Consider the following 27,181-nt stretch of genomic DNA (forward strand, 5'->3'; position numbering starts at 1 on the left):
GTTGTGGGCAGTCCCATCTTGCTATGTCCAATCAGAAATCTAAGTTTTGTCAGACTTCTAAATTTACATTTTCTCTATAAATCTGTCTATGGCTCATAACATCTTTGCTGAACCCTTCTTGGGTTATAGCCTGCCACAACACTCTGCCTCTTAGTATCTTTTCCCTCCCCCATGCCATGTGGTATAGCTCTTCTCCCCCTCCCCCCCTGCTCTCCACCCCCCATGCCTCTATTCTTTCTCCTTCTTATAGCTAACTCTTTTAAAGTGTTAAATCTCTTGCTATTTAGCCTGCCAGCTAAGGGCATACTCCAACCTCATGGAATGTTTCCTTTCTCCTAGTTAATTGTAAATTCCATCTATGAATTTGTGTTTTCCATCAATAACTGTTAAAACCCCTTTCCTTGCTAATTGCTCTCCCAACTCTATTTCATATTTATTACTCCTAGTGTCTATTGCATCTCTTCTTTTTGCCTATAATCTCTTCTAAACAAATCTACCTTTTGGCAAAGAGAATGGCCATTGTGAATTCTTCACATGACCAAACCCCAACATTTGGCACCTAAATCTCATCATTTGGTGCTAAATTCCAAATACATCATTTGGAACCAGGAATTGTCCTAAACTACCTCAACAAGAAACAAGACTTTTTTATACCTACATAGGAATTCACCTGGGAAAATAATCTTTGTATTATTCCACAGAATTATAACTTCCTTTGAATTTCTCTTTCTAGAAGTTGTCTCCCTCTCTCAAGTCTCTCATAAAATTTCTCTTCTAAAATGTGCCTCTCTCAGTCTTACTGCTTCATGTGGGCAGAAACTCAATAAGTATATCCTTTTTTAACATTGCTGGGGAAAATCGAGGTCTTCTTGAGGGGACTGTACTCTTAGCTCTTTAGAGACTGTTTAGATCCTATTTTGTTAATCCTGGGATAATTTCTTAAACATTTTCTCTACTCCCTACTAACTCTCAAAAAAAAAAAAAAAGGCAAGAGGTCCAACAAAGTAATATCCTTATAAATTAATAATGGAGAATGCTAAACTTCAGGTTGCTTAACAATTTTTTCCTACCAGCTTCTACAACCTTGTGCTTTGAGACTTACTCAAGTTTCCCTCTGCTGACAAACATCATCCCTGCCCTCTACTAGCTTGTTACAATGTGATCTTGACTCTGCCCTATCATCTACAAAGGATGGGAAGTATGGAGTACTTATCTTCCATTTAGGCTAGCCTCCTAGATTAAAAACCCCAGTGTGACAGAAAGTCTAGAGTCCATATTCTGACTTGCTCCAAGATTGAAAAATGCTGTAGATACCGATTCAGTTCAGCCAGAGAACTAAAACATGAAAGGAACTGATGAAGGGGCCCAGCATGTTGGTCTACACTGAAGGAGGAAAAGAGACTAAAATCCATTTGAGGTAAAGTCTGTCCCTTCAGAATTTTCCTGGCACAGGGAACAAGGCCAATGAAAATTAAATCCCTCAATGTGGGAGAAAAACAAAATAGATTTGAGATCTAGCTCTGAGAATAAACACTGAATTCAAGAGAAATAGTCATAAAATGACAGGAAAAATTATTAAAATCACTAAAGATCTTAGGAGGAATTCAATTAAAAGCTTAGAGCTCAAGAAGATAAATCAATAGCAAATTTATTAATTTTAATTTAATCTTAAATTAATTTTAACTTAATAACCCATTCTTGGGCTGGGGTGGGATTTTTTTTCGACTTGAAGCTCCTATAAATAGTTTGAAGATCTTCCCTTCTTGATTTAATTAAATTTAAATTTCATTTCAAAAAATTAATTAACATCTAAATATTTGATTTAATTAATTTTAATTTAAAGATATTCAGTTGGACAAGAAGGGAACATGAGTGCCAAGATATCTAAAAGATCCCAACTATTCCTAAATAATATTGCTAGAAATGATAACTTAAACAATGCCTGATGAAACACAAACCTCTGTGGATTCCCAGGAGCATGGAACCTAAACAGGATGTTGATTCCCTAAAGGCAAGAAAGAAATCAGAATCTTGATAGAAGTTAGGCAAGCAAAATATATGTCCTACACTGCATACATAATTAGCAAAAGAGAAAAACCTTAGTTCATAGGAGTAAATCTCTTCAAAGAAGTGAAAGAAACTATAAGTTAAGAATAGAAATGTATTGAAGTGAAGCATTATCTGAAAGAAACAAAAAACAATAAAGTTAAAAGAATGTAAGCTATCTAACAAATTCTCAAAGACAGGCTCTATAGAGAAAATGTAGGGATCCTAAGCCTCCAAAAAGCATGACAAATCAAAAAGCTTGAACACCATAATGCTAAGAATAAAACAAGAAAAGTTCCAAGAACTTTTGAATACAAAAAAAACAAGAGCTAATTGAAAGTATAGATAAACTCCATAAAAAAAAAAAAAACAACAACAACAATCTATGCTCCAAGGTTAAATTTAACAATTTCAATGACAAGGAAATAATCAGAATAAAAACCTTAAGATGTAAAGAAAGAAGATTAGAATAACAAGACTATCTTCACCCACCAGAAACTATAGAAGAAAATGGTAAAACATAATGAAAAAAGCAGAGAAACTTACGATGCAACCTGACATGACATACACTTAAAATCCGAGCTTAATCATTAATGAAAAAAACATGGATATTGAATAAAAAAGAGGCATTTGAAACATTTCTGCAAAGAAAAAAAACACACATGATAGATGTGTCTGAGATCATTCATTTGCAAATATCCTTAACAGTAGACACAAGAAAGTTAAATAAAGAAAATTACTCGGGAAAGCACAAAGTAAATTATCTGATTTTTAGGAACTATTTTAAAAATTAGAAAGAGCTAGTGCTTAATACATGTCACAGAGAACACTGGAGCACATTATGCAAATAACGACCAAAGAAGCAAAGATTCCAACATTTATAGAGTAATTTTTATTCCTCTCAATTGCTAGTTCTCTTTCAAACTATCTTTATGTAACTAGTTTATATTTATTTATACCTTTCTCCTTTTTCTGTAAATGCTTACTTATATATTTATGGAAGGGCATAACCAAGTTAGATTACAGCAAAAATGAAGGCTATGAGGGACCAGAGCAGAGACATGGGATGTCAATGAAATACTCTCAGCTCTTGACGTTTCCTCTGGGCTTTCTCCCATACCTGGAATGCTTTCCCTCTTCAACTCCATCTACTGATTGCCCTGGTTTATTTAAGTCCCAATTAAAATTCCATCTTTCCTTACCTCTCTTAATTCTAGTACCTTCCCTGTGTTAAATTATTTCCTATTTATCCAGTAAGTAGTTTATTAAATGTATTTATTTGCATGTTGTATCCTCCATGAGATTATAACTTCCTTGAGATCAGGAATTATCTTTTGTTCCTTCTTAGATTTCCAGTGCTTTGCACAGTGCCTGTTATTAAGAAGATTTTTAATATATATTGATTAATTGAAATGAGATATGAGCAAGAGTCTTTCAGATGTAATAGAACCATCATATAGGTCTCAATGGGCAGCTGAGTAGTACAGGGAATAGTGTTGGATCTGGAAAACTCATCTTCCTGAGTTTAAATCAATCCTCACACATTTATTAGTTATGTAATCCCTGGTAAGTCACTTTACTTGTTTGCCTCAGTTTCCTCATCTGTAAAACAATTTGGAAGATAATGGCAAACTACTTTAATATCTTTGCCAAGAAAAACCCAAGTGGGATCACTAAAATTCTGACACCACTGAAAAAATGAGAAGTCTTTGAACTTAATCTTTTGTATATGAAAAAGTCAGGAAGTATATGAACCACTAGCAGAGGCAAAGAACTTGCCTCTAGGACATAAATTATCTAACCCAATACCTTTTCCTCAGCCATTCATTCCAAGGACTAATAAGAGGAAACTAGAGCTAAAAACAAAACAAAGCAAAAAAACCCCTCAAACTAGAAAGCTTCAACCCCAGAACTGCTTGATGATTATTTACTACATGCTTATAAACTGATTATGGCCTAACCTATAGAAATGGAGTTTTGTTGCTCAGGATGAGCAGGATAAAGTAGATAGAGTGTTAGACCTGGAGATAGGAAGACTCGTCTTCCCTGAGTTCAAATCTGGCCTTACACACTTACTAGCAAACTCTGTGACCTTGGACAAATCACTTAACTTCTCTTTGCCTCAGCTTTTTATCTATAAAATGGGAACATGCTGGAGAAGAAAATAGGAAAGCACTTCAATATCTTTGCCAAGAAAACCTTATGAACATGTTAGTCATGCAGAGTCAAATATGACCGAAAGAAAACTGATTGGTCATGAAGGTGAAGTCTTTCAAGTAAAGAATAGAGCCTTGATTGAGAAATAGTGGTCAAAAGGAAAGGCTATACCCAGCATTGTGCTGCTAAATATTTAGCAACTAGTTCTTTTTTTAAATTTAAATCTTTTAAAAATTATTATTTTTAACATGACAAATTTTATTTTATATAAAATTTTTGATTAAATACAAAATTTAAAAATGGAATAGAAAAAGAGAGAAAAGGAAAATTAAAAAAAAAAAAAACCAAAATATTGTCATGTGCCCAGCAGAACATCAGGGAGGATTCAAAATATAGAACAATAAATTTCCATGAAGTAGACTATATTCATTACTGTCCAGCTTTGCACTTTTTACTTTATTCCTTTTTCCCCTTTCATTCCCCTACTTCCCCCAAGGAGGCTACAGTTTAAGCACAGATAAGTGTATGTACACATACGCACACACACACATATATTCACATGCAAACCCATACATATACACATACATATACCTACATGCATATATACCCCCATATACACACATAAACATGCATCTAAAACAATATTAATATGGCTGATATATAATGCAGATTTCTCTCTTCATTGAATCTTTTAAGTTTGACTTTGAGATCAATGCTAACTATGTTTTTTCCTTAATAAATTCCTGATCCTTGCTGTGGTTTGGTTAAGACAAAGCACTGAAAATCATTGAATGTCCTTTTTGTTTTTATTCAATATTATGGACAATTTTGCTGGATATGATATTTTTGGCCACTGACCTAGTTCTTTTGATTGCCAATATAATTCCAATACATATATATATATAATTGCAGGACTTGCAGTCTTTTATCAGAGCTGCTGATAAATTCTGTACAATTTTAATTGTAGATCCAGCATATTTAATTGTTTGTTTATTTATTATTGGGTTTTGTTTCTTGCAAAATTTTCTCTTTGATCTGGGGGTTTTGAAATTTGGCAATAATATTGCTGTGTTTTCCATATTCCACTGCTGTGATCAGTGGATCAGTGGACTTTTATATCACTACTGTCCTTGCCTGTTCCATCACTCCAGAACTATTTTATTTGATTATTTCTTGCATTATTAAGTTAAGATATATTTTTGTTATGGCTTTCAGATAGTTTAATTATTCTTATTTTTTGATATTTTCTTATAAGGTGTTTCACATTCTGTTCTATTTTTTCATTCTTTATATTTTATTTTTGGTATTTCTTGGTCTCATAGATTCACTGGCTTCCTCTTGCCTAATTCTAAATTTCAAAAAATTATTCTCCTTAAGACTCTGGACCTTCTTTTCTAGCTGGTTGACTTTCCCCCCATCATTTTGTTTTTCTTGGATGGTTTATTATTTACTTGATTAGTTTTTCCTCAATTTCTATCATTTGATCTTTGAGTTCTTCTATAAATTATTTTTGGGCAGGTAGTCATTTAACATTTCATAAAAGAGGGTTTTTTGTTTTGTTTTTTTTTAATTCATTGTCTTCCTCTGAAGATGAAACCCACTCTTCCCTATTTCCAAAGTAAGTTTCTAAGACTGCTTTCTTTCTTCTTTGCCTGTTAATTTTTTTTTAAAAGAACTATTAATATAAGCACCTCTAATCATGAAGTAATCAGGGAAGGTGTCTCTAGCTTTACTTCAGCTCTCCCCTCTGCTTCCCACTCCTGTAAGTACCAGCAATGAGCAGTGTCCCTGCTTCATTGCCTCAGCCAGTGTGCTGGGTCCTTCTGGACCAGGACCTACTCTCTGTGCTCTCTGGAGCACAACTACTACAGTTTCTAATCAGCAGAGATTCGCTCAATCTTCCTAGACTTGCATCTGACTTCCCAAGCTGTCTGAAAGTTTAAGTTCCTGTGGTTCAGGCTGAAGCTACCTTCAATACCTCAGAATTCAGCTAGACCCAGACTAACTAGAATTAGCAGTAAAGGTGTGGAACTAAAGTCTAAAAGTGTTTATACTGAACACTGGTTAAATCCTCTGTTCTGAGTTCTTTCCTTAGTCTTCTTTGATTGTCTCAGGACTCCTGTTCTGCCCCCAATTTTTTCTTCACCTATGTTCCCCCTGAAGAGTAAATTTGTTCTGTTTGTGGGAGAAATCAGGAGAGGTTCAAATTTTCTGAACTATCCAAATCATTATTGATCAGATAAATGCAAATTAAGACAACTCTGAGATACCACTACATACCTCTCAGATTGGCTAAGATGACAAGAAAAGATAAAAACGAATGTTGGAAGGGATGTGGAAAAACTGGGACACTGATGCATTGCTGGTAGAGTTGTGAATGGATCCAAACATTCTGGAGGTGGAGTTGTGAACAGATCCAAACATTCTGGAGAGCAATTTGGAACTATACTCAAAAAAGTTATCAAACTGTGCATTCCCTTTGAACCAGAATTGTTACTACTAGGCTTATATCCCAAAGAGATATTGAAGAAGGGAAAGGGACCCATATGTGCAAAAATGTTTGTGGCAGCCCTCTTTGTAGTGGCTAGAAACTGGAAATTGAATGGATGCCCATCAGTTGGAGAATGGTTGAATAAATTGTGGTATATAAATATTATGGAATATTATTGTTCTATAAGAAATGATGAGCAGGATGAATACAGAGAAGCTTGGAGAGACTTACATGAACTGATGCTAAATGAAATGAGCAGAACCAAGAGATCACTATACACTTCAACAATACTATATGATGATCAATTCTGATGGACATGGATATCTTCAACAATGAGAAGATCCAAATCAGTTCCAATTGATCAGTAATGAACAGAACCAGCTACACCCAGAGAAAGAATATTGGGAAATGAGTATGGACCATAACATAGGATTTCCACTCTTTCTGTTATTGTTTGCTTGCATTTTTGTCTTTTCTTCTCAGGTTATGTTTAATCTTTTTTTTTTTAATCCGATTTTTCTTGTGCAGCAAGATAACTATATAAATATGTATACATATACTGTATTTAACATATACTTTAACATATTTAACATGTATGGGACTACCTGCCATCTAGGAGAGGGGGTGGAGGGAAGAAGGGGAAAAGTTGAAACAGAAGTTTTTGCAAGGATCAGTGTTGAAAAATCACCTATGCATATGTTCTATATATAAAAAATGTATATGTTGAGGTTCAAATGTTGGAGTTCTTGTTCTTCTCAAAACACAGTCAGGTGATAAAAGTTCAGATCTTTTATTATCTCCAATATAGCCCGGTTAGCTTAGAGGTCTATCTCTCTGCTTGGTTCCAAGAGCTCCCTCCGAATGTCACCAAATCCAAAGGTTTTGTCCTTCAGCCTCTGCCTCTGCTTTCTTCAGCCTCCAGCCAGCTCCACTCTTCATGTCATTCTGGTGAAATCTGATGGAGAGCCTCTGTCTCTTTCTTTTATACAAGAGGGAGGAATTGTGGGATACAAGAGAGAGGGATTATGGGTTTTCTCCCATAGTGCTCTCTGGCCCTAAGAGCTTCAAGGGAGGTGTGAATTCACAAAGTTACAAAGTTTACTTTGTGAAACTCCCATACTTGTGAACTCCAATGAGTAAAGGTGTGAACACAAGCCTTGTATTAATTAGTTCTACTTAGTACCTTGTTTCAGGTTCTGGCCCAAAACATCTTCTTGTAAGATCAGATCAACTCTAATTAGTTAGCAGTTTGTAAAGATTCCAACATGTATATAAATTTTTTTTTTTCTGACCTACTCTTCCATCTTCCTAGAATCTTCCAACAACTCAATCTTGCAAGGGGGTGGAGTTGGGTAGATAGGTGGGGAAGGGGAGTGGACAGGGAATGTTCCATATATATGTTTACTATGCATTATTAATTTTTTTCTATCACTTAAGTCTAGATAATAAATCAACTACTGTTTTTGGGGTTATAAATGATCAGATTGAAAATTTAATAATCAGCTGCCTATCACTTAATTTGCTGCCTATCACTTACCTCTGGCTATCTTCTACCTTTTGCCTGAGAGGTGAAAACCTTAGAGTCAATGACCTGAAGAAACAGAAGTGGAGATTTCTGGCAATCCAAGGGTAAAGGCCTCTGTTCCTTCCTAGAAAAAATATAGTGTAGCATTCCAATCAAGCATGAGGCTGGAAGTGGTAAAGGCTGCAGCTGCTTATCAAGGAATGACATCAGGAACTGGTAAAAGGCTGATAATCTGAATTTGGGGAAGTTACAGGTCCATTCAGACTTTTAACCAAATTTTAATTTTTCCACATACCTCAGGAGGAGCTAATGCACTGTTAAATATGTAGATTTTCATTTTTAGTTTTTAGATATCACTTTCTGTGAGAAGCAAGACTAACTGAGCCACTCATCCATCATAGATGACATGCTCTATGGGGAGCCAGTTAATCCTAGTGTTAGAGAATCCCAATCTTCATGAGTATCTCACTCACAAAGAATTTTGTGAGGATTCAATAGAGAAATGACATCAAGTCCCTGCAGTTCCAGAGATATGAGTTGCTTTAGTATATGTATTCCCTATTTGTATACATCACTACAATTGTTCTTTAAATTTGTGCCTCACTATCACCCACGAATCTGTGTATTTGTTGGCAAGAGTGTTACAGGATTTTTTGGGGGGAGGAATATTTTGCACCAACTGTTTTTGCTATGGCTTATTGTTACGAAAAACATAGTGGTTAGGTTTCATGAGCAACAATAGTAGTAGTCACCCATAGATTTATCCCAAAACCACTTTGGTGATCCCATTGCAAATCTGAGGCCTAGAAGATGTGCAACATACACTGTCTTTTCCATTAGTATAGAAACTCCTTGAGAATAGGGATTATTTCAATTCTTGAAACAACCCCCAACACCTAGCACAGTGTGAGGGGTATGGTAGGTTCTAGGTGGTTGATTTATTATTAATGGTTGTGATGGTGGTTCCAGAATGTTTTAAAAATGACTTGCCAAGTGAGTTTTGAGTGGCATAATCAGGGGCTTAATAATTTAAAAATATTAACTGTGAAACCAGTAAAGTGTGTGCTTTGAAAGTCAGCATTCAAAAAAAAAAAATAATAATAATAAAAAAAGAAAGTCAACACTCTTCGGCTCCTATAGTCTATTCTTGCTTTCTCACCTGAATGTCAGTTAATCCTTTAGATATTTGCTAAAAAATTTTAACATAGGAATGAGTGCTTGCAACTTAAAGGGCAGTTAGAATTCAAGAGAAACCTATAGGGAACATCCGTCTTTTTCTTTCTCCCAATCATCCTTTGTTCCATTGAGGTGTTTCCTTAGTATCTCTCTTATTGGGCCAACTCACAGAATAGTGTAGGTATGTGTATGTGGGTAACTTGGACGTCTTTGCCACAGATCTATCGGTGTGTACGTATGCGTAAATATATAAAGATTTGTTCCACTATCTCAGAAAGGGATCTTCTTAGGAACCTCAATGGCCTACAAATTATTGTGATTAAGCTTATGAGCTAGTGGCATAGAAAACTATTGTAATGTAATCAAGATACAATATTATACTAAGCCCTAAATATACCCAATTAAAAATAAAATTAATGAGTGGCAGTCTTTAAAAATGCAATTTCAAATGTTGGAGTAAACAGCATTGCAAAGGTGGCATTGAAAAGTTTGTCTGAAGTTTAAGAGCCCTTCAGGAATCACTTCTCTGTGTTTAGGTGTATGGTGAACTGAAGGAGAATCAATATGGATTATTATTACGGCGTGCACTGGCTGCAGTGAGAAGGTACTTTGAGATTGAAGCTGTCAAATTCACTGGGGCAATCGGGCTGGTGTCTCCCAAATACAGACCCCATTTCTGGAATCGCCTTTAAAGTTACTTTGTAGCAAGCCCTCCGGATCGAGCTGGGCGGGGTTTCTGAAGATACCGCGGTGTAGTTGTTACTGGGGTGCAATGACAGGATTTTCCAGGACCCAGCGCTCCCTGAGGTGCACACAAGCTCTCTCCCTCCCGCAGGCATTCCCTCCCAGGGTCTCTGTCTCTGGTGCTGCCCAATGCCTAGCCTCAGTGTCTCACTCAGGCTGAAATTCTGCTCCTCTCCGCTCCTACTTCCTCTCTCTTTCCCCTTCCAGTCCTTCCCAGAATGCTGACTCCATATCTAGTTTGATTCCTGTTTTGTTGGGAGGGGTCTCCTCATCACTTTAATTCTGGGGTTTCCCTTTTTTCGTGTGTTTCAGCTACAGGGGTGGGGTGGGGGGACGGGAGGAGAGGTTAGAACTCCAATAGTCCCGAAGATCTCTCTCTCTCTCTCTGGCCTGGTCTTCTAACCAAGAGGGCTAGGGCATATTTTTAAAACCTTGAATCCCTCCCCAAGCTGTTCCTGTACTATAGGGACCCCAACGCCTGGGGCCCCGAAACTGCCCAGGTTCCCCCAGTTCTGCGCGCCCCCGCCAGCTAGCTGGGCCCGGGCTGCAGGCTCCCGCGCTCCCCCTAGAGGCGGCTGCGCGGCGTCGGCCTCGGCCTCGTCGGCGGGGGCGTTCACGTGACCGCGCTCCAGGCCTGCTGCCGCTGTCGGTTCCCCCAGTCACCGAGCGAGAGGGAAGAAACAAGATGGCGGCTGGAGGCGATCGGGAGCGGGGCGCCGGCAATTCGGATTGAGCCTTCTCCCTCCACCCGCTTCCGCCGGCCGGGCCCCCCCCGCCCCGACCCCGCGGGGCTCCCCACCCCGCCCCCAGCGGCTCCCCACCGCCGCCCCTCGGCCGGTCCCCCTCCCCCCCTCGGCTTTCCCTTCTCCCTCCCTCCCTCCTCGGCTCCGACATGAGGGGCAGGCGGGGCAGGCCGCCCAAGCAGCCCGCGGCGGGCGCTGCGGAGCGCGGCGCCCCGGCTCCCCCGCCGCCGCCGCCGCCGCCGCCGCCACCGCCTCCTCCGGCCGGGCCCATCGGGGGTCTCCGCTCCCGGCACCGAGGCAGCAGCCGGGGCAGGTGGGCCGCCGCCCAGGCGGAGGTGGCGCCCAAGGCGCGGCTGAGCTCCCCCAGGGGGGGCGGCGGTAGCCGGAGGAAGCCGCCGCCGCCGCCGCCGCCGGCCGCCCCCCCCAGCAGCAGCCCCAGCGCCGGCGCCCCGGGCCGGGGGGGGAGAGGAGGCGGGGGAGGCAGAGCTGGAGGCGGGGGCGGCGGCGGCGGCGGCGGTAGTGGTGGCGGCGGCCACCTGGCCCGGGCCACTCCGTCCAGGAGGAGCATCAGCAAAGTGGTGTACGATGACCACGAGAGCGAGGAGGAGGACGAGGACGAGGACATGGTCTCCGAGGAAGAGGAGGAGGAAGAGGGGGACCCCGAGGAGACGCAGGACTCCGAAGAGGAGGAGGAGGAGGAGGATATTATGGAGGAGGACGACGACGACGATGACTCCGATTATCCCGAGGAAATGGAAGATGACGACGATGCCAGCTATTGCACCGAGAGCAGCTTCAGGAGCCACAGCACCTACAGCAGTACCCCAGGTATCCACCCAGCCCGGCCGCATCAGGGGCTTGCCTTTCCCACTCTCCACCTTCTCCCCCTCCTCCACTGCCTCCACCCCTCACCCCCTCCACACCGAAGACACACACATACACGCACACGCTCATATACACATACACGCTCTCTCTCTTGCACTGTGCATCCTGCTCTAGCGTCACCCCCACCCCCCACCTCACCCCCTGAGAGAGGGGAAATGCAATTGCACATCAAGTGGCAAAAAACTAGATTTACAAGAGGAAAGAGGTGCATTGTTCAAAATGGAGATTGCATTGTTGCAGTTTGCAGGCCACACTGTCTCTCTCACTTTTCTCTCCCCCCCTAAAAAAAAAATAAAAAAAAAAAAAAAAAAAAAAAAAAAAATTGAGCCAGTGCAGTGTTCCACAAGACTGAATTGAGGCTTAGGCATACACGTAGCCATGGGTTATTATTTTTTTTTTTAATAAGTAGACTTGTTTTGCCTTTTTTTTTTTTTTTTTTTTTTTGAAGTGCAGTAGTCTCCTCTAGCAAGCTACTTTGAGTGGTTTAATGTGAATTCCCTTTAGTGTTTGTGTATTATCTCTTAGAAGGGATCTTGGAGCGTTATTTAGGGTGTAAACATGTAAATAATGTCGTTTCTACCCGTGCTTCTTTTCTTTCACATTTCTTGCTTTGTGTGGTTTTGAAATTGTCTCAAGGAATTAACTGGACCACTTGTGTTGTTGGGGGAAACCTTAATTAGCCATACGTGTGTTTGTTTTCATTCTTTGTGTGTTAATAGGCACATGCAACAGTTGCCGTTAGATGGCTGCTGTAAAAAAATAAAAGTCTTACTAAAAGATTACAGTTGGTTAAAATTGAGTTTTGTAAAATCATAAATTACATTAGTCTCTCCCAGTCTTTCTTATAAGCAATTGATTTCTTAGAAACATCCTTCCTTCCCTCCCCCCCAATGTTCCTTGGGGAGTAGAGTTTCGTGTCACCTGTTGCAGAAGATGAAGTTGATCAAAGTAAATGTTGAAGATCAACTTTTGGATCGATTTCAAAAAATAATTGGAGAATTTATTTCATTGTAGATTTTTTTTTTCACCTTGTATTATTGAATTTGAAAGTTTACCCTGAGTCTGCAATAGCTTTCTGCGTGGTAATTCATCATCTGTTTTCTCAAGGAAGTTTCTTTAGACCAGTGCTGAAATATATTTAATTAAAAAATGCAGTTGTAGCTTTGTGCTAAATAATATATATGCAGTTTACTAAGTTATGGAAAAATGCACTTAAAGCTTTTAGTGGCATTCAGACTTGTTTTTCTTCTGTAATTTTGGCAATTGGAATCAATTAGTATCTTTTTTTAAAGACACTCTTCCCCTGGTAAATTTCCTAAGAACATGCGACTAATTTAAAAGAATAAAGTGTCTGTCTTGTCAATGTTTATAGATAAAACGATCAAGTACTATACTTAGATTTTCATTGCTCAGTTTGTGATATTTAGATAATTATGAATATGGCTGTTCAACTGATCCAGAACATTTGTATTACTTCTAAAGAATTTCATTGATTGTCTGGAAGTAAGAAAATGTGCAAATTTTCACTTTTGTCAGTCGGTATGCACTTTTGGAATAATAGCATTCACCTTAAGAAATCACAGTTCCCTTGGGTTCTCTCCCTCTCTCCCCCCCCCCCCTCCTTTTTTCTCTCCCTCTCTTCTTTTTTCTCTTTAAATTTTTTTTTTTTTTTTTAAGAACCATACAATTGAGACTGAACACTCCTTTGAAGAAAGTTTCCTTTAGAGTTGAAATATTTTGGTAAGGCAGTTTTAGGTTGCTTGAATTCCTATTTTTGAGAGTTATGTCTGTTCCCTTTAATTACTTTTAAATGTCCCGTCATCCACTTTAACTTTGTCTTAAACTTATGGGTATATTATGTGCCTTTTCATATGGTAGTAAAGTCTGTATTTGCTACTGACTGATAATTCAGTCTGGTTAATATAAAAGTTTTGATCATTTTACAGTTTACATAATCCTGTAATGTATTTGTTTTGAATTTTGAAAACTTGTTTTAAAATACCTAATGGTATTTTAGTTATTAACATTAAGTTTGATGAGTAAGTGGTTTGAAATAGCACAATTGCTATGTTCCTAGAGGTTTCTCCCTTTTTTGGATATGGTATTTAATTTTTAATACTTTGGATTTGAAACAGGTTATTTCTAAATAGCGTTTTAAAATGGTGTATTTTGTATTTTAAGCTTTTACAATGATTCACTTACAAAAGAGGAGTAATTGTATGTCAAGTTTGTGCTAAATGGCTGGTTTTACATATTTTACTGCTTTAACTCCTAAGGGGAAATAGTCAGGTTTTTGCATTCTTTAATGATTATTGGAAAAACTGGCTTAAGAATACAGGTAGAAATATGGGTGAAAGATTGAGATATATATTGTATTTCTAAAACTTCTAAAAGAGAAATAGACTTTTTTGGTACTTACCAATGAAAGCAACATTTATGCAGAACAGAATTAGGGACTAAATTCCATTTGAAGAAATTGTTAGTATGGGAAGTAACTTGACAATTATCCACTGGAGAATTGGTGTTGTAGTGAGTTTGTGCAAAAGAATTGCATGAGGTTACTGATTTTGCTTTCTCATTCATCAGTCCCAAACTTGGTAATAGTAATCGAGAGTTTTTCTTTTATAGACAGAAGAGAACAAGTTTCTATACACCTCTACCACAGTTATTAGAGTTGATGTGAATTTAGTCTCCATGAAGGATGGTTGACATCTGGAAACAGAAATGATGTTGGCCAGGAGAAGTAAGGGTACTACATTCATGCTTCTTTTGGACCCGAGAATCACAGATTTAGAGATAAAAAGTTCCTTTAAGGCTCTGTTCCAATTTCGATCATTTTACAAATGAGAAAGACTGATACTAAGGTCATCCAGATACTTATGTACTAGTGCTAGGAATTAAACCCAAATCCTTTGTTTCTGAATACTATTTCTGCTACATTAGATCACTTAGCCTGTACTATAGAAAACTTTCAAAATAAACTTGACAGCCTTTTACAGTAAGGCTATATAAAAACTATTTTGAATAGTCATTTGGCAAAGTTATAACACATTCTGAAATCACTAGCTGATTTTTATTAAATTCTATTTGAAGTGAAATGTTTCCTATATCTTAGTGTGTTTGGAGTTGTTGAAATTTCATATAATGAATTTTGAAATTCAGAGTATACGAATTTGCAGAGAAGAAGAACAAAAAGACAATTTTTTTTCACTTAAAAAAATTTTTTTACTATAGCTTTTTATTTACAAAACATATGCATGGGTAATTTTTCAACACTGACCCTTGCAAAACTTTCTGTTACAACTTTTCCCCTCCTTTCCTCCACCCCATCCCCTGGATGGCAGGTAGTCCCATACATGTTAAATATGTTAAAGTATATGTTAAATACAATATATGTATACCTATTTATACAGTTATCATGCTGCACAAGAAAAATCAGATTTAGAAAGAAGGTAAAAATAACCTGAGAAGGAAAACAAAAATGCAAGCAGACAATAACAGAAAGAGTGGAAATGCTATGTTGTGGTCCACGCTCATATTCCATAGTAAAAAGATATAACATTTGAGAAACTTTCTTTAGGTAGTGGAGCTTGTTTGCAAGCATTGGGATGTTAGCAAGACTCAGCTTTATCTGTATTGATTTCTAATTTGGAAACACTCATACTCTACAGTTTTAACCAATTTGTTTTTCCAAATTTATTCAGTTATGGATCACATCTAAGCCCAGAAGTTACAAGATGCTACTAAATTCATAATTTGCATAATTTGAATTATACTAAGATAAGTATTTGTTCCCTCAAGAATTAATGTACTTTTTTTTCCCCTAGATGTGTTCTTATTTTATGTCTCTGAAGAAGTAACACTTTAGGTGGTACAAGAATATAGTGATAGAAAGGGAAGAATCACAGAGCTGCAGCGCCTCCACATTTGTAATTTAAGTTCAGAAGCAACATGGTGCAGTAGAAAGAGTAGTCTGAAAAGCTGTGCTCCTCACTACTTAATTACTAATGTGATTGTAGGCAAACTACTTGACCTTTCTGGGCCTCAGTTTCTTCTTTTGTAAAATGAGGGGGTTGAATTGAATTTGATAACTAATGTTTCTTACAATTCTAAATTTATGCTCTTATGAACATCTGATATATATATTAGCCATTGTCATATCTTTATGAACCCTAAATTAATAGTTCTTTTCTAGAGGTGAGGAAGGGCACTCTCTGAAGGTGTTGTGTCTTTCTGCTTCATGGTAGTTATGCTATGAAAATATAGTTATTTTTAGAGGACTTTATATGAGTTTGCATAAGGATGCAGAACACTATGACTAGGAGTTCTAAACTCTATTTTCTACCCTGTTTTCATCCCATTTCTCCTTTATGGGTACTACCACACTTATGGCTTCCTTTGTTTTCCTGTGATTGCAAAGCTCTGTCTGGAGTTATGAGTGACAGCCCCAAAACCAAGTTTTAGCAAAAGATATAAGGCTTTTTACCTGCAATGAGTTCTTTACTTAACTAAATCCTTTAGGGCACTAGTCCAGTCCCCCATTTCTTTAGTGATACCTCCTGGACTGCAGCAGCCAATCTGTTTTGCTTTTTATATCTTTTACAATATTTTCCCTATTCACTTTGTTTTCCTTAAATTGGGAAAAAAAAATACTTTTTGTAACTACTGTGCACAATCATGTAAAACCAATTTTCACATTGTCCTTGTCCAAAAAGATAATTTGAAGTTGGACATTTTGGGCCAACATCTTTTTGTCAGGTGAGTCTCATTCTTCTCATTGGTCCTCTACAATCCTGATACAACCCACTTTGGTCACTTTCTTCAGTGAACTTCAGTTTCATTCACAATTACGTTTACAAACACATAATTCAGTTCTAGGTTATATACTGTTTTATGAGATTTAATTGTTTGGTGGTCTTTTCATTGAGATTGTAAACTACTGGAAGGTAGTTTTTTTTTATTCCACCATTCTTAGTACAGTTCTAGGCACATAATCATAAATAAACACCAGTGAAACTTCGAATTTGGAATAAGTAAGCTTTCATTTTGAATGCCTGCTTAATACCGGTATGACATTAGCCAAGCTATTTAACTTCTCCAAACCTTAGTTTTTTCATTTATAAAATGAGGGACTTGGACTGTATTATTTCTAAGTATCCTTTTAGCTCTGTGACTCAGTGAAATACTTTGGGATTTTTATATGTGAAAAAAATTTTTTTAATGATTAAAAGTAAAGCAAGAAAAAATAAAATGTACAAGACTTAAGGATAATTATTTAATTTATAACAATTCAATCATATATTACTTTTTTAAAAAAATTTTTATTTAATAATTACTTTATATTGACAGAATCCATGCCAGGGTAATTTTTTTTTTTTTTTACAACATTATCCTTTGCACTCATTTCTGTTCCAATTTTTTTCCCCTCCCTCCCTCCACCCCCTCCCCTAGATGGCAAGCAGTCTTTATATGTTTGATATGTTGCAGTATATCCTAGATACGATATATGTTTGCAGAACCGAACAGTTCTCTTGTTGCATAGGGAGAATTGGATTCAGAAGGTATAAATAACCTGGGAAGAAAAACAAAAATGCAGATAGTTCACATTCGTTTCCCAGTGTTCTTTCTTTGGGTGTAGCTGCTTTTGTCCGTCATTTATCCATTGAAACTCAGTTAGGTCTCTTTGTCAAAGAAATCCACTTCCATCAAAATATGTCCTCATACAATATCGTTGTTGAAGTGTATAATGATCTCCTGGTTCTGCTCATTTCACTTAGCATCAGTTCATGTAAGTCTCGCCAGTCCTCTCTGTATTCATCCTGCTGGTCATTTCTTAGAGAACAATAATATTCCATAACATTCATATACCACAATTTACCCAGCCATTCTCCAATTGATGGGCATCCATTCATTTTCCAGTTTCTAGCCACTATAAATAGGGCTGCTACAAATCATATATTACTTAATGATTAAAAAATTACTAAAGTAAATTTTATGGGCTCATTTTAGAGGTAATGAATAATATTACTTTTCTATATTATCTGTTACAAAATTTGCAGCTAAATTCACCATGGATATTTTAAGTGTATCATTTTTATAAAGTCTTTACTATTTGTTCTACTAGTCTTTTTTTTTCCCAGCCTCCCAAGAGAAATCTTGTAACAGGTTATTTATTTGTTTTTTATTCTACTGTCATCACTATCATACAGTTACTTAATTCTCTTGTAATACTGCAAAATAGCCTCTTGAGTAATGTTCTGGCCTTCAATCTCTACCTCCCTCCCATCCAGGCTAAAAACACATTGTCATATTAATCTTTCATTTAATTACATCACTTCTTCATTCAAAACTCATTCTCTAGCCTATGAAATAAGATTCAGATTCACTACTCTGACATTCAAGGGTCTCTACAACTTGTTGTTCCCCTCTAGGCATGCATGACTCCCTGTCATGGCCAAATTGGACTGCTTGTTTATCTGTGTCTCTTCTTTCCTTACCTCTACCCTGAGGCCCTATGACTTCAAATATTACTAGCTTAAATTTTACTTTGCCACTTACTATAATGTCTTCTGTCTGTATTTTGTCCCCTTATTTGGTGAAGGCAGTACTTTGTCAGATTTAAACCGTATCTTTCCCTTAGCACTCAGCATAGAGACCTGTATATGGTAGGCACAGGTAATTTGTTGAATTGAGACAGCGTTTATATAATGGAAAGACCTTGGAATTTGATGCAGGGTATTTTCAATCCTCAGCACTCAGTTCTGCTACTTAATATATGTGTGATCTTGAGCAAATCATTTAATTCTTTTCACCAAATTGGAGTGACTTGGTCTTAATCAACATAATCAGAATAATCAATCAAAGAAAGGTTAACTTTAAAGGAAGACTGGTATTATGGAAGACTTGGAAAGACTTCTTGCAGAATGTTGGATTTTAGCTGATACACGAAGGAAGATGAGGCAGAGACAAGGAGAGTGAGCATTCTAAGCATGGGGTGTAACTATTGAAAATACATGGAATCAGGATACGACGTGTTTTGTTTGAGGATAGACAAGAAGGTCAGTTTCACTGGATCATAGAGTATGTGGAGAGGAATGTATAATGTAAGGAAACTGGAAAAGTAGAAAAGAGTTAGTTTGTGAAGGGTTTTAAAATCCAAACAGAGGATTTTGTATTTGATCCTGGAGCTAATAAGGAGTTACTATATTTTATTGAATAGTTAGAGTGTTTGATAGCTGAGTGGAGTATGGGCTGGAGTGAAAAGAGACTTGAGAAAGGGAGATCAACCAGCAAGCTCTTGCAATAATAGTTCAGGCATGAGACAATGAGGGCTTGCACTGGGGTGGTGGAAGTGTTAAATGAGGAAAAGATTGTATACAAAAATTGGAATAGACAGGTTTTGACAAAAATTTGGTGATACATGAAAGATGAGAGAAGAATGAGAAATCGAAGACACCACCTACATTCTTTGCCTAGAAGGCTGGGATGATAGTAGGGCACTTTATGGAAATTAGGAAGAGGGATTGGTTTAAGGAAGGGAAAAGCTAATGAATTCAATTTTGAACATCATGTGTCCGGTGCCTCAAGCTCAAGATGTCCAAAAGGCAGTTAGAGAATTGAGAAAGTTAGGAGAGAAATGAAGATAAATAATTCTGAAAATCATTTGTATTGAGATGATAATTGAATCCATGGGAGCTAATAAAATCACCAAGCAAAATAATATAGAGGGAGAAGAGGTGACCCAGGAACAGACAAAGCCTTGGAGGATGCCCACTATTTTTTGTTGTTGTTTATGCTAATAGCTTTTTATTTTTCAAAATACATGCAAAGATAGTTTTTTAACTTTCATTCTTGCAAAACCTTGAGTTCCAAAAATTTTTTTCTCCTCACTCTTTATCCTTCCCTTCCCTTAGATAGCAAGTAATCTGATGTAGGTTAAACATGTGTAATTCTTCTAAACATATTTCCACATTTAGAGGATGCCTATTGTTAATAGTTGACCTGGATGAAGATCCAGAAAAGCAAATTAGACTGAGAAGAGTAGTCAGATAGGAGGTGAACTAGGAAAGGGAGGTATCAGGAAAACTTTGTGAGGAGAATATAACTGAGAGGAGGTTGATCAACAGTTTCAAAAGATACAGAAACCTCAAAGGAAGAGGATAGAGAAAAGGCCTTTAAATTTGGCATTGATAATTTTGGAGAGAAGTTTCAGTTGAATGATGAAGTTGGAAGATATGGAAAAGAGTTAAGAGAGTAAAAGGAAAGGAAGTGGAGGCATCTATTTTAGATGGTTTTCTTAAGGAGTTTTGCTATGAAAGGAAGGAGAGATACAGATAAGATGATAGCTATCTGGGATGGATGGATCAGTTTTTTAAAAATGAGGGAAACTGGGTGTGTTTATAGATAGTAGGAAAGCCAGTAGATTGGGAGAGATTACAGTTAAGTGAGAGAGTGGGGAAGAGGGGAGAAGAGAGAATTCTTAGCAAAAGGCTTAAATTTTTTCAGTGAAATATGAAACAAGGTTCTTAGGTGAAGGGGGTGGAGGGGAAGGGATCATAGGAAAAGCCATGAGAGAAAGAATAAGGAAGAATGAAAAAGGTTGGAAAAGCCAATATAATAAGAAGGATAATGAATCAATTAGGTAGATGTGAAAAAGAAGTGCTTAGCATATAAGTATTTAATAAATAAGTCTTATTGATCATTTGGACTATTCCTACTGAAACAAAAAAATATTACAGAGATCTCTGTGTAATTAGAGATGTGGAAGCTCCAATGTGGTAGAAAAGGGCTAATCTATCAGTCAGCAAGTATTTATTAAGCACCTACTCTGATTCAGGTACCTAGGCACTCTGCTCTGTGCTTAGCACTGGGGATAGAATTATGTACCAGCCTTGTTCCCTAGTGAGTTTACATTCTAATGGTGGATTCAGTAAGTACAAAAACACACAAATGGGCATGTACACATTCAAATACTCAAAACACATTCACACAGCTATGTATAACACACATACATTTAATATCTATTAATAACAAATGTGAATATATGTGACACACACAAATACAAAATAGTTAATACAAAGTAGTTGGGAAGGGGGGCACTACTTGTAGTTTGGGAATCAGGAAAGGCATCTTGCCTAAGTATCATTTTAAAGTAAGGAGGGGAATACATTTCAGGCATGAGATATGGTCATTGAAAAGACAGAAGACAGAGTATCTTGAGTAAGGAACAAAGACAAGGCCTGTTTGGTTGGCTCCCATCCCAGAAGATAGGACAAAGGGTAATATGAAAGAATGTGTCTGAAAAGACAGGTTAGAGCTAGGTTCTGTAAAGCCGAGGTGTCAAACGTGTAGCGGTGGTGGCCCACAGCATTCTTGAGTGTTCCCTGCCTGAACTAGATTAAAATGTAATTGGGAAATACTTAACAAAATAAAAATGCAACAAAATATAATGTTAACATGTAGCCTGCAGGAATCTATATTTACAATTTAGTAGTCTTGTTTCTATTTGAGTTTGACACCACTGGTGTGGGCCTTTAAAAACTAAAGGTAGGAATGTATAGTTTATCATACATGCAGTGGGAAGCCTTTGAGTTGAAGCTGGTTGGTTGAGTCACATGATAAGATTGATCCCTAAGGAAAATTAGTTTGACAGCATTGTCTTTGTTGGACTAGAGTGGGGAGAGACTTTGAGATAGGGTGACAATGAGGAGACTGCTATAGTAATCTAAGTGAAAGATGATAGAAGCCTGAACTAAAGTGTAAATGTAAGTGGAGAGAAAGGAGAGTGGATTTTAGAAGTGTTGTGAAGTTACATCGCAAGATTTGGCATTGTTTGAATATGTGGGCTATGGAAGAGGGAATAGTTCAGAATCATGCCAAGTTTGTGGCAAATGTAGAAGTCACTAGAGAGATGGTGATGCCTTAGATAAAATAGAGAAGTTTGGAAGTGGGGAGAACTTAGGAGGAAAAGTAATGAATTCAGTTTTAGACATGTTGGGTTTCAGGGATCACCTGGTTTGAAATGTCCAATTGGTAAGATAAGACTGAAGCTGGAAGGGAGACTGGGGTTGGAACTAGAGATAAGAGAATCATCTGTATAGAGATAATGGTAAACCTATGAGTTGATGATGTTATTAATAGTGAGAACACAGAGCAGGGCTTTTTAGCCAGGATTCTGTGGAGATATTTCAAGGAGTTCTCGAACTTGGAATGTGAATTTTGATTTATTTAAATATAATTGGTTTTATTTATAATCCCGTGTATTTTATACTTTTGAAAACATTATGTTGTGATAATGAGAAGGAATCCCTAAAATTCATCAAACTGCCAAAAAGCTCCATGACATAAAAAGTTTAAGAACCCTTCCTAGAGAGGGAGAAGGCCCTAGGTAGAACTTTAGGGAATATCTACAGAAAGGGGTGTCATGTGCATGGGGAGACTGAAAAGAACAAGCAAGAGACCAGCCAGGAGAGCAGTGTCAGGAAAACTCAGAAATGAAAGGGTTTTAAGGAGATGGTTAAAAATATGGGGTGGATTTTTTTAAAGTTTTATTATAAATTTCAGCATCAAATAGAAGGTGCATTTTCATATCCATAGTGTAATAGAAAGCATTATATGGGATACTTTACCAGATTGTGAAAAAAATGTGAAATGAAAGTGTTTTTAAAAAATAGTCTACATTTATGATTATGATTATTAGTTTTTTCCAATCAATATTTGACCCAACATAAAACTGTAAAATATTGGGATTTAACCTAAAATAGAGTAGAACTCTTTGAGCCATCATACTGTCAAGAAATCTATCTTCTTTGATTGTCCCAGGGGAACTGGAAAGAATTTCCTCTAGCTCTGCAGCTGCCACATTTTCTGTATAAGAATTTTTACTCTCTGATCTCTAGATCTCTGCACCTGGAGTCAAGTATAAGTTTTTGGTTTCCATATTGCCAAGCAAGCAAGTGGTGGTATGGTAGGCACCAGCAGCTTGTTCCATGACTAATACAATATTTAACTTTAGCAAATATTTTAAAAGTTTTCTTTTATTTATTTTCTATTTTTTTCCATATCTATAGATAGATGGGGTTAGACATTTTATGCACATATATTCAAATATATGGGAATCAAAGATTTGCAAAGTTTGTTATTTCATTGAAGAGTGAACAAAAGGGGAAATGTTACTCTAGCCAAAACAAAACAGTTTTAGAAATATCTTCTCTAGCACTTCTCCTTTTATAGTCTTAAGCTATACTGAGATACCAAAGTTGTCCTTTTCAATCCTAAATTTAAATTTCTGCCATAGTTGGCCATTCCATTGGTTTCTGGCACCTTTGGGAAATATTAAACTGAAGAGAAAGAACTGAAGGTCAAATGAATCTGTATGGGTTGTTTGGGACAGGGAGAGATCCTGGAACTACAGCTGATGTCATTGGCCTAGGAAGCTCATCCGTTCAAATGGGCACCCGTGACAACTTAGAAATAGCCCGAGCCATGTAGCATCTAGCTTCTTAAACTGTGGGTCATGACCCCACATTGGGATCTTGTAATTGAATGTGAGGGTTACAAAATTATTAATTGATTTTTTTTTTTTTAGTTAAAGCTTTTTTATTTTCAAAACATAAGCATGGATAATTTTCAACATTCACCCTTCCAAAACCTTGTGTTCTAAATTTTTCCCCTCCCTTACCCCTCCCTTCGAAATCAAATAATCCAATATACGTGCAATTCTTCTATACATATTTCCACAAATATCATGCTACACACACACAAAAAAAAATACAATCAAAGAGGAAAAAAATGAGAAAAAAACAAAATGCAAGCAAACAACAACAAAAAGAGTGAAAACACTATGTTGTGATCCCCACTCTTAGTTCCCACAGTCCCTTCTCTGGGTATGGATGGCTTTTTTCATCACAAGACCATTGGAATGGGTCTGAAATTATAGTTGATTATAAAAATTTATTATAAATGTTTGATTTGTATACCTCTATATATGCAGTTGTGTAAAACTTTGTCAAGTGAAAAGGGGTCAAGAGTGGGAAAGCTTAGGCCCACAAAATGTTTGTAGTGGCTAGAAACTGGAAAATGAATGGATGCCCATCAATTGGAAAATGGTTGGGTAAATTGTGATATATGAATGTTATGGAATATTATTGTTCTGTAAGAAACAACCAGCAGGATTAATACAGAGAGGCTTGGAGAGACTTACATGAACTGATGCTAAGTGAAATGAGCAGAGCCAGGAGATCATTATACACTTCAACAACGATACTGTATGAGGATGTATTCTGATGGTAATGGATTTCTTTGACAAAGAGATCTAATTCAGTTTCAATTGATCAATGATGGACAGAAGCAGCTATACCTAAAGAAAGAACACTGGCAAATGAATGTAAACTGCTTGCATTTTTGTTTTTCTTCCCGGGTTATTTTTACCTTCTGAATCCAGTTCTCCCTGTGCAACAAGAGAACTGTTCGGTTCTGCAAACATATATTGTATATAGGATATACTGCAACATATCTAACATATATAGGACTGCTTGCCATCTGGGAGACAGGATGGAGGGAGGAAGGGGAAAAGTCGGAACAGAAGTGAGTGCAAGGGATAATGGTGTAAAAAATTACCCAGGCATGGGTTTTGTCAATAAAAAGTTATGATTATGAAAAAATTTAAAAAAAAAAAAAAAAAGAAGAAGAAGACGCTTAGGCCCAGAGTACTGAGAGAAAAAGAGACTTGCCCAGGCTCATAAGGCCAGTATGTATCAGGGCAAGATTGGAACTCATCAAGGTCAACTCTCTGCTTGTGGCAGAATCTGTTGTGTCTCTTGTAAACATTTGAGATAAGGGAAAGGGTTCACATTTAAAATTTTTTAATGGGTCACTTAAGTATAATTCAAAATGATGCTGTAAGTACCCACTTTCTTCTATTTTCTTACCAGTTATTTCCATATTTTTATATTTCAAAGGGAAGTGGGTGTATAGTACATTGTCTCAGGAGTTTGCAAGCTGGGTTCAAATTAGCTCTGCCATTTATCCCTGTGTAACTTTGGGCAAATTACTTAGCACCCCCTTTCCCCATTCCCTTTTCTTGGCCTCAGTTTCCTTATTTGAAAAATATGAGTTGTACTAACTGGCTTATAAAGATCTCTTCCTGCTCTGTATTTATGATCCTGTGATTTATCTTGTTTGTGTACACTTTTATTTGGGCAGTTAATTCCCAAGACTTAGAAGCAGGTTTTTTGAAGTTTTAAATGAACCAGGAATAAAAGAGGAGATAGGTTTAGGGAATAGCCATATAAAATAATATCTAAGGGAACCATATTTTAGATATTTTAGCATAGATCTGCTGATGCTCCTGCAATAGGAACAAATGGGTATTTTGTGTGTATATGAATGAGAGAAACAGAATGTGCTGTTGAAAACAAAGAAAAAGTCAATATATAATTAATAATAATTATATCATATTAATCAATCAATTAAATATTAAATATATTATAATATATATTAAATACAACATTTAAAATCAGGAGGTTGGTGAAATTGAATAAGATGCTAAAGGAGAATCCTAGGTTGAAAGATTATTAAACTTAATTTATGAATTGATTTTTAAGATACCATTATGCTTCACATTTATCCAATTAAGTATTCCTATTTCTCAGTTATAAAATCTTTCTCCAGCCTTTCTGGTCATATTGTTAGACACAAAATAATCAGATAAAAAGATGTACTTATGTGATGACTGATAATATATATTCTATAGAATTATCCTTGTTTATATATATATATTTTATTTTATTTTATTTTATAATAACTTTGTATTGACAGAATCCATGCCAGAGTAATTTTTTTTACAACATTATCTCTTGCACTCTCTTCTGTTCCGATTTTTCCCCTCCCTCCCTCCACCCCCTCCCCTAGATGGCAAGCAGCCCTATTTATGTTAGATATGTTGCACTATATCCTAGATACAATATATGTTTGCAGAACCGAACAGTTCTCTTGTTGCACAGGGAGAATTGGATTTAGAAGGTAAAAATCCCAGGAAGAAAAACAAAAATGCAAATAGTTCCCAGTGTTCTTTCTTTGGATATAGCTGCTTCTGTCCATCATTTATCAATTGAAACTGAGTTAGGTCTCTTTGTCAAAGAAATCCACTTCCATCAGAACACATCCTCATACAGTATCGTTGTTGAAGGATATAATAATCTCCTGGTTCTGCTCATTTCACTTAGCATCAGTTCATGTAAGTCTCTCCAAGCCTCTCTGTATTCATCCTGCTGGTCATTTCTTACAGAACAATAATATTCCATAACATTCATATACCACAATTTACCCAGCCATTCTCCAATTGATGGGCATCCATTCAATTTCCAGTTTCTAGCCACTACAAATAGGGCTGTCACAAACATTTTGGCACATACAGGTCCCTTTCCCTTCTTTAGTATGTCTTTGGGATATAAGCCCAGAAGTAACACTGCTGGATCAAAGGGTATGCACAGTTTGATAACTTTTTGGGCATAATTCCAGATTGTCTCCATAATGGTTGGATTCGTTCACAACTCCACCAACAATGCATCAGTGTCCCAGTTTTCCTGCATCCCCTCCAACATTCATCATTATTTTTTCCTGTCATCTTAGCCAATCTGACAGGTGTGTAGTGGTATCTCAGAGTTGTCTTAATTTGCATTTCTCTGATCAATAATGATTTGGAACACTCTTTCATATGAGTGGTAATAGTTTCAATTTCATCCTCTGAAAATTGTCTGTTCATATCCTTTGACCATTTATCAATTGGAGAATGGCTTGATTTCTTATAAATTTGAGTCAGTTCTCTATATATTTTGGAAATGAGGCCTTTATCAGAACCTTTAACTGTGAAGATGTTTTCCCAGTTTGTTGCTTCCCTTCTAATCTTGTTTGCATTAGTTTTCTTTGTACAAAGGCTTTTTAATTTGATATAATCAAAATTTTCTATTTTGTGATCAGTAATGGTCTCTAGTTCATCTTTGGTCACAAATTTATTTCTCCTCAAGTCTGAGAGATAAACTATCCTATGTTCCTCTAATTTATTTATAATCTCGTTCTTTATGCCTAGGTCATGGACCCATTTTGATCTTGTCTTGGTATATAGTGTTAAGTGAGTCCATACCTAATTTCTGCCATACTAATTTATCCCAGCAGTTTTTATCACATAATGAATTCTTATCCCAAAAGTTAGGATCTTTGGGTTTGTCAAACACTAGATTGCTATAGTTGACTATTCTGTCTTGTGAACCTAACCTTTTCCACTGAACAACGGATCTATTTCTTAGCCAATACCAAATGGTTTTGGTGACTGCTGCTTTATAATATATTTTAGATCAGGTACAGCTAGGCCACCTTCATTTGATTTTTTTTCATTAATAGAATTATCCTTGTTAA

At 36.9% G+C, this 27,181-nt stretch overlaps 1 protein-coding gene across 9 annotated transcripts in view; it reads left to right on the forward strand.

The window, feature by feature from the left end:
- The first annotated feature begins 11,016 nt into the window (after positions 1-11,016).
- The window catches only part of BPTF (bromodomain PHD finger transcription factor), a 171,289-nt gene continuing 155,124 nt past the window's right edge, over positions 11,017-27,181 (forward strand). For all 9 annotated transcript variants that reach the window (XM_051995268.1, XM_051995264.1, XM_051995270.1 and 6 more), the window contains exon 1: positions 11,017-11,710. In XM_051995268.1, the coding sequence (XP_051851228.1) occupies positions 11,032-11,710 (679 nt within the window). In that variant the 5' untranslated portion in view covers positions 11,017-11,031. The remainder of the gene's footprint in view (positions 11,711-27,181) is intronic.

Source organism: Antechinus flavipes, chromosome 4 (assembly GCF_016432865.1).
Source record: "Antechinus flavipes isolate AdamAnt ecotype Samford, QLD, Australia chromosome 4, AdamAnt_v2, whole genome shotgun sequence".
Taxonomy (NCBI): domain Eukaryota; kingdom Metazoa; phylum Chordata; class Mammalia; order Dasyuromorphia; family Dasyuridae; genus Antechinus; species Antechinus flavipes.